This window comes from Solanum dulcamara, chromosome 1, assembly GCF_947179165.1.
Source record: "Solanum dulcamara chromosome 1, daSolDulc1.2, whole genome shotgun sequence".
In the NCBI taxonomy this organism is placed as follows: domain Eukaryota; kingdom Viridiplantae; phylum Streptophyta; class Magnoliopsida; order Solanales; family Solanaceae; genus Solanum; species Solanum dulcamara.
Window position 1 is genome coordinate 80,557,080 of NC_077237.1, and position 8,947 is coordinate 80,566,026.

At 37.7% G+C, this 8,947-nt stretch overlaps 1 protein-coding gene across 1 annotated transcript; it reads left to right on the forward strand.

Moving 5' to 3' along the window:
* Positions 1-597: 597 nt before the first annotated feature.
* On the forward strand, positions 598-8,519 carry LOC129879946 (cellulose synthase A catalytic subunit 2 [UDP-forming]-like). The gene is made up of 13 exons (XM_055953706.1): positions 598-1,011; positions 1,354-1,758; positions 1,837-1,933; positions 2,016-2,193; positions 4,187-4,453; positions 4,576-4,921; positions 5,419-5,556; positions 5,648-5,773; positions 5,858-6,070; positions 6,213-6,486; positions 6,664-6,860; positions 6,946-7,296; positions 7,415-8,519. The coding sequence occupies exons 1-13, from the start codon at positions 931-933 to the stop codon at positions 7,994-7,996; spliced, it is 3,255 nt and encodes a 1,084-aa protein (XP_055809681.1). The 5' UTR covers positions 598-930; the 3' UTR covers positions 7,997-8,519.
* The last annotated feature ends 428 nt before the right edge of the window (positions 8,520-8,947 follow it).

Genomic DNA, 8,947 nt, shown 5'->3' on the forward strand with positions numbered 1-8,947 from the left:
GATAAAGTTCTCATAAATAGTTCAAAAATTTTGGCGGATCACAAAAAATTATGAGAAATTTTAGCAACGCATTTTTATTTCAAAATTAATTTAAGTTTGTCAATATGAATTCTAAATGTTTTCAACTTTTATATCCAACATTCTAATATTTATTTCAACAATTTCTTATATGATTCAACCTAAAATCTTTAAAACTCAAATAACCCCTAGTTATACCTCTCTCATTTGACTAAACAGAACCTTTAAAACAGTAAAAAAAGATTAGACATCATAATCATCTTCATCATCATTAATTACATTTCCTTAAATTTTGCTTACTAAATTACTACTGTCAACTCTCATTAAGCTGAAAAAAAATCCAAGTTCACTAGTGAAGTTACAAATATACCCTCTCCCCCACCCCTCACTCCCACAGAATTGGGCCGCACTTACACCCCACCCCCCTTAATCACAGTTCCCCACCTCTTGCACTCTAAAAAAGATCCATCAAATCAACGTGTGTCTCTTTTTCATTACGCGTTGAACTTTCAAATATTTTTTTCTTCCCATTTTGCCCCTCTATGTCTTTGTCGGACCCTTTTAGTTATTCAACTCTCATGTTAATTGATTCTGTGATCCACCCCCACTAACAGCTCAACATTGAGAGAAACCCATTATACATTAACTTGGGTTTCTCTCTAATAAGGAAAAGAATCTACCTACTACGCCTCCCCCCCCCCACAATAAAAAGAACTAATTTTTCTACAATGTTTATTTGTACATCATTTTCTGGCAATCTTTAACTAAAAGGGGGGAAAAGGAGTTGTTGTTTCTTGTATTGTGTGTTCAAGAATCCATTTTTCTTGATGTGTAATGTAATGGGGTTCTGGGTATGTTGATGAGTGAAGTGGGTCTGTCTGTCTTTCTTGTTTTGAAGTTGATTTTTTGGTAATGGATACTAAAGGGAGACTTATTGCTGGTTCACATAATAGGAATGAGTTTGTTCTCATCAATGCTGATGAAGTTGGAAGAGTAAGTGCTTTTCATTTTTAGTCTATATTTTCATCTTCATAGTGAGTTAATTCAAGAGATTTGAGGATCTGGTGTGACTTTTTGTGTCGGTGGTAGTGTTCTTGACCTTTTTCAAGTTGCCTATTTCCTTTTTACGTACTAAAGTTTACTTCTTTTGCCTCATTTCCTCTTCTTTGTTTTGCTTTGTTATGACTGTACAAAATTGGATCTTTTAGCTCATGACAATAAGTTATAATAGTTTCCATTAGCTAATAGATTATTAATATGGTATGTGAATTCAAAGTGTGGAACTTCTTGATCTAAGGAGTTCATCTCTTGCTTTTGCTGTTGGTTTGATTGCAGGTAACTTCTGTGAAAGAATTGAGTGGGCAGATTTGCCAGATTTGTGGAGATGAGCTTGAAATAACAGTAGATGGGGAGCCATTTGTTGCTTGCAATGAATGTGCATTTCCTGTTTGTAGACCTTGCTATGATTATGAAAGGAGAGAGGGGAATCAAGCTTGCCCTCAATGTAAAACTAGGTATAAGCGCATTAAAGGAAGTCCTCGAGTTGAAGGGGATGATGAAGAAGATGAATTTGATGATTTAGACAATGAGTTTGACCCTCATCAAACTGCTGAAGCTGCCCTTTCAGCTCGCCTTAACGTTGGCCGGGGGAATCCTAATGGTTCTGGATATGCTACCCCATCAGAGATGGATCCTGCTGCCGTTGGCACGGAGATCCCTCTTCTTACTTATGGTCAAGAGGTAATGATACAAGATTTGTTATAATGGTGTTCATAATTTGCTAGATTTTACATAAAGAATTAGTATGTTGTTTTGTAGGAGGATGGAATTTCAGCTGACAAACATGCTCTTATAATCCCACCATTTATGAGTCGCGGAAAGAGAGTTCATCCAGTCTCGGATTCTTCCATGTCTTGTAAGTTAAATTCGAATTTCTTGTTAGAATTTCTTGACCAATTTGTGAACTCTAAGAGGCTTAATATGGCTGGTGTTTGCAGTGCCTCCTCGGCCCATGGATCCTAAGAAAGACCTAGCAGTTTATGGGTATGGTAGTGTTGCGTGGAAGGAAAGAATGGAAGACTGGAAGAAAAAACAGAACGATAAATTACAGATGATTAAGCATGAAGGAGGTGGTGGTAACAATGATGGAGATGAGCTGGATCCTGACTTGCCCAAGTATGTTCTTTTTTCTTATATTTTGTTAATCTCTTAAGTGAGTACCGATGATGATATGACTTGTTTGTTTTATTCGTGGCAATGGTAATTTGACTTAGCAAATGCACACTACTTGTGGCATTTTGAGTGATTATGTACCAAAGATAGTAGTGGAGCAAGGAATTTTACTGAAGGACATCAAAATATAAAAAAGTGACATGTTAAAAGTAAGGGGAGTCAACATACAATATTTATACATAAAACTAAAATTTTAACCTGGCTAAACAATGTTATTTTCCGACAAAGGGGTGTCAAATTGACACCCCTTAGCATAAGGTGGTTCTGCCACTGGCCAAAGAAATGTCGTGGTGTTGGTAGTTTAGTATGAGGCCAAAGGCTTGGTATTGTGTTTATCTTTTGAGGTCCTGCGTATGGAGACAGCCTGTTTCTAAGTCATGGAATTTGGAACCTTTCAAGACGGCATTGTAGGCTCTATCCAAGTTTTGGAATCTTCCAAAATTAGCTAATATTATCATAATTTCACTAAGTACATCTATGGAAATAGCAGCTGTTCTAAGTGGCGATAAAATTTTAAAATAACCGATGCCCCTCCATAGCTGTTGCTTTGGTTGGATTTGTTTGACAACTCGTATTTACTTTCTTATTCATCAAATCGAATCTCCAAACTAGTGGGATTTGTTCTGCTGGTCTCCACTCTTGTAGGAGGATCCGGGTTTTTATTGGGACAAAAAATAAACTAAGCTTTTTTTTAACTTATTATTTAATGGGCTTTGATCAAAAGCTATAAAAGCGGATGCGAGTCTCACTTATCCAGTAAAAGGAAATTTGAAAATCAAGGGCGTGTTTGGTATGAAGGAAAATGTTTTCCGCAAAACATTTTTTCTAGAAAATGTTTTCTTAGAAATAAGTGGATTTCTTATTTATTTTATATTTTTTGGTAAGTAAGCAAAAAATATTATCCCAAGAGCATTTATATATAATCTAGCAAAGCACTATGGAGGTGAGATGGGGTGGGGAGTGTGGATTCTGGAGTGGCAGGGGTAGGGTGATCAAGTGGGGAGGGTTGGTGACATTGGGTGGTGGGGATGCGGCAATAAACTTGGAATGTCACTTATGAAAATTCTTTTTCAATTAGGGAAACAAACCCTAAGTGAAAGAATTTTGTAGGATTAGTTACGAAACTTAGGTGTGATTTTGGGGCACAAACCATGTTGTTTCAAGAGTCTTTATTTCAATTTTATATTTTTAGTTAGTGTAGTAAGGAAAAAGGAATAAAGGAGAAGAAATGGAAAGCATGATATGCAACTACACGATATGGAAAGCTATTTTTCCTTTTAGTTTTTCCTTGATTGCTCTTTATGGGCTGCACTTGCCCTTTAGAAACAAATTTTGCTAGCTTGGTACTGTCTTTGGAGATACATGTTTTAGATTATATGTTGTACATCTCGTTTTTAATACTATGAACCAAACATCCAGCGAGAAATGCATTTACTAAATAATATAGGAATTATTAATCCACGTACTAGAATCCTTGTATTATTATCTTTATGTAATGGTCAATGTGGTAGGATGAAACCACAGGGGATCAGGGTAAACACTGTGATTTTCTCATTTGCCTAAAGCCTTGGTAGACAGAGTTATCAAGTATCTTTGTTGTTGGGAGGAGCAGATACCCGGTGAAATAGTCGAGGTGCCTACAAGCTAGCTTTGACATTGATTTCATAAAATAATAAAAAAAAATTACACATTTTACACAAGATTTTTGATAAACTATCCATTGGAGCCCTTTGAAGTAGGTAAAAATCATGCATTGTGGGAACTTCCTCTTCTCTCTCTCAATGTCTTGTTTTCTCTTAATGTTCTTTGAGTACTACATGTTCCATGTTCAGTTGCTCAAGTGAGGACCTTTGTTATTCTAAATGTTGTTTAGTGCTTTATTTGGATGTTTTTCGAAATCCTGATATTAATCTCTCTTCCTGTAACCACATTGCAGGATGGATGAAGGCAGACAACCGCTTTCAAGAAAGATGCCTATTGCCTCTAGCAAGCTAAGCCCATACAGATTAGTCATTTTACTTCGACTTGTAATTCTTGGGCTCTTTTTCCACTATAGAATAAGGCATCCTGTCCATGATGCTTATGGATTGTGGCTGACGTCTATTATATGTGAAATATGGTTTGCCGTATCCTGGATATTCGATCAGTTCCCAAAATGGGTTCCCATTCAACGAGAAACATACCTAGATAGGTTGTCACTGAGGTAAACATTTTTTTAGGCATGCAATGTATAATATATCATACATGTATGGCTATGCACATCAATGTCCGAGTCGTGCCCCTTTACTGTGTCCTAACCTGTTCTTTGCCGTATATTTTTCTCAGGTATGAGAAAGAAGGGAAGCCTTCTGAGTTAGCCCATATTGATGTTTTTGTTAGTACAGTGGATCCGATGAAAGAGCCTCCACTTATAACTGCAAATACTGTTCTCTCCATTCTTGCTGTGGATTATCCGGTGGATAAGGTTTCATGCTATGTCTCTGACGATGGTGCTGCCATGCTTACTTTTGAGGCACTCTCTGAAACATCTGAGTTTGCAAGGAAATGGGTCCCATTCTGCAAGAAATTCAGCATAGAGCCTCGAGCCCCAGAGTGGTATTTTGCTCAGAAGGTTGATTATTTGAAGAACACAGTAAATTCATCATTTGTGAGGGAACGCCGTGCCATGAAGGTATGCAATTTGTTTAAATTTTCATTCTGCTTCCTCGATTTCCAGTTGTATGGATATAACAACAACAACAACATACCCAGTGAAATTCCACAAGTGGGGTTTGGGGAGGATAGGATGTACGCAGACCTTACCAGTACCTCATAGAGATAGAGAGACTGTTTTCGAAAGACCCTCGGCTCAAAAGTCACAGTTCCAAGTAAGATAGAAAAACAATATATATAGCATAATGGCACAAAAAACGAAAAGCGACGCAAATTTTGCATGACAAGAACAATAACGATAGCAAAGTAATGTGATAATTTGATAATCAAAGGCAATAACAACACCCTAAACTATAAAGGCACGCCTAGACCTACGACCACCCTAAACTGGCACACGGCCAGAAACCACTCTATCCCTACTAGCCTTCTACACTAATCTGCGACCTCCAGTTATATTGATATGATTGTTAATAACCATTGGTGGAGACATAAACTTGGTACCATTTTTTGGCGCAGAGAGACTATGAAGAATTTAAGGTTCGGATAAATGGATTGGTTGCCATTGCACAAAAGGTTCCTGAGGATGGTTGGACCATGCAAGACGGAACTCCTTGGCCAGGAAACAATGTTAGGGATCATCCAGGAATGATTCAGGTTTTGCTTTGCTCTCTTTCATACTCCAATTTCAAGGGGAAAACTTAAGATGTTAAAATTATGAACTAACCTGTTTCATTTCTTTACGCAGGTCTTTCTGGGTCATGATGGTCTCCGTGATATTGAAGGGAAGGTACTTCCTCGCCTTATTTATGTTTCTCGTGAGAAGAGGCCAGGATTTGATCACCACAAAAAGGCTGGTGCCATGAATGCTTTGGTAAGACGTCTTCCATCTTTTTTTCCCCCTGAAGATATAGCCTTAGACTGAATCCTATTGACTCACTTTAAAATGTGATTGTAGATGCGGGTGTCAGCGGTCATCTCAAATGCTCCTTATTTACTCAATGTGGATTGTGATCACTATATAAATAACAGTAAGGCACTGCGAGAAGCTATGTGCTTTATGATGGACCCTACTTCAGGAAAGAAAATATGCTATGTCCAATTTCCTCAGAGATTTGATGGCATTGATCGACATGATAGATACTCAAATCGCAATGTGGTCTTCTTTGATGTGCGTTAATTGCCTTTTAGTTGTTTTGTTATGTGATGTTTCACAGATTCATTTCTTATTATCTGTTTATGCTTGTGCATATGGATATGATATGCACCCTCAGCTACCTTACTGAAGCTCATTTCATGCTTTTTGGGGACAGATAAACATGAAAGGACTTGATGGGATCCAGGGTCCAATTTATGTGGGAACTGGATGCGTCTTCAGGAGGCAAGCGCTTTATGGATATGATGCTCCAAAGAAGGCAAAACCTCCAGGAAAAACATGCAACTGTTGGCCGAACTGGTGTTGCTTTTGTTGTAAATCTCGAAAGAAGCATAAGAAGGGGAAAACGTCCAAAGATAAAAAGAAGATAAAAGGGAAGGATGCTTCAACTCAGGTTCATGCTCTTGAGAATATCGAGGAAGGAATTGAAGGTAAGAAAGAGGAATTTTGATAGTTTATTTTGGATTATACTTGCATATTTGGTAATTATTATCATTACAAAATAACTTCCTCTTTGTTTACTTCTACAGTACGTTATTCCGTTGCTCATGCTAGAGCTTTTTAGATATATGTTTGTGTATCTATTGCTAACCAGCTATGTGATACAGGAATAGATAGCGAAAAAGCTTCCCTCATGCCACAAATAAAACTTGAGAAGAAGTTTGGACAATCACCAGTATTTGTTACTTCAACACTTCTAGAAGACGGTGGCGTTCCTCCAGGAGCATCATCAGCATCTCTCCTGAAAGAAGCCATCCATGTTATTAGTTGTGGTTATGAAGACAAAACAGAATGGGGTAAAGAGGTAAATGGACTGCTTAATTTCTAATTTTCTTAGATTTGTTCGTATTTTGTGTATGGGCTCACTTTTCATGTTTTACTTTTACCAGGTTGGATGGATTTATGGATCAGTTACTGAAGATATCTTAACTGGGTTCAAGATGCACTGCCATGGTTGGAGGTCTGTGTATTGCATGCCCAAAAGGCCTGCATTCAAAGGGTCAGCTCCTATAAATCTTTCAGATCGTTTGCATCAGGTTCTGCGGTGGGCCTTGGGATCCGTTGAGATTTTCTTTAGTAAACATTGTCCCATTTGGTATGGATATGGGTGTGGTCTTAAACCATTGGAGCGGTTTTCGTACATAAACTCAATTGTCTATCCATTGACTTCCCTCCCTCTGCTTGCATATTGTACATTGCCAGCCATCTGTTTGCTTACTGGGAAATTCATTGTTCCAGAGGTAAGGCTTCCCCTTTATCTGTTCCTGTTACTAACTTCTTTGATCATAAACAAAACATCAGAAACTTTTATTCAACTCATCTCACATACTTTTGCTGACTATTTTTTGCTGTCTGCAGCTTAGCAACTATGCTAGCATTGTGTTCATGGCCCTTTTTATATCAATTGCTGCCACTACTGTTCTGGAGATACGATGGGGAGGTGTTGGGATCGATGACATGTGGAGAAATGAGCAATTTTGGGTTATTGGTGGTGTCTCATCCCACTTTTTTGCTCTTCTCCAAGGTCTTCTTAAAGTTTTGGCTGGTGTCAACACAAGCTTCACCGTCACATCAAAAGCAGCAGATGATGGGGAGTTTTCTGAGCTTTACCTCTTCAAGTGGACATCCTTGTTGATCCCCCCGATGACCTTGTTGATTATGAACATCATAGGAGTTGTCGTTGGAGTTTCAGATGCAATCAATAACGGGTATGATTCATGGGGTCCTCTATTTGGAAGGCTTTTCTTCGCCTTATGGGTCATTGTTCATTTGTACCCCTTCCTCAAAGGGTTGATGGGGAAACAAAGCAACGTTCCCACTATCATTATTGTGTGGTCTATCCTTCTGGCTTCTATCCTTTCGTTATTGTGGGTCCGAATCAACCCATTCGTGACAAAAGGTGGACTCTCGTTAGAAGTATGTGGGTTGGACTGCGATTAAAAACAAGAAAATGGACACATAAATGGCTCTAGTGTATATGAGAACGGAAAGTTCATATCGGGGGAGAAGTTCAATCCCCTAACACTGTTGTTTGATCATCAATGAATACGAGGAAGAGCTCATGATGGTTGTGTATAGATTAAAAGGCAGGTAGCAGCAGACACATTGATATTCGTTTTGCATAGTGTTTCTTGATTCTTTTTGATACGTTTTTGGGATTTGTGGCTTGTGTCGGATGGAGTTTCAATATTTGTAATTCCAATAGAACATAAGATTAGTTGTCATAAGTTATATCCCCTTCTCAATAAGGGATGTCACACGGAAGTGTTTATTTGTCATCAGTTGTTAAGGACCTTGTACCACGGTCTGCCATTTGAAAGGAAGTGTAATTGGATTCTGGTGTTTCGTTCTGTATCTTGTAGTCGATGGTGTGAACTGGCAAAACATTTTGATTGTTGCGTAACATATGTTTGGTATTAGTACAAGCCTATGCAGTTCAATGTGAACTGTAGTGATTCTTCAATGTCTTGCAAAGACAGTTTCTGTAGCTGCTGTTAAGTTTAAAGACAGTGAAATGTTTAAGTGCAGCATTTCAAAAAGTGTTTTGCACTATTCAATTATGTCTCTACCTACTTGAATGCTGCTCAAATTAGGTCCAGTTATCATATTTTTGATACCGTGTAATTTCACAAAGTGATGATCGGAGAGGATTGAATGTACATAGACCTTATTCCTATTTTGGAGATAGGTTTTTATATTCAGTACTTTATCAAAGTTTTTGATAATATATACAGTCGATGTATATTAGTATTAAAAACAAATATATAAAATAATATTAGTAAAAACTACATATCACATCTATTTTAAAGTCATTTTGTTTCTAATAGAGGATTGACTAATGTTATTAAACTTTTGATACTTTAACTACTCATTTTTTTTGTGTGTAGTTGA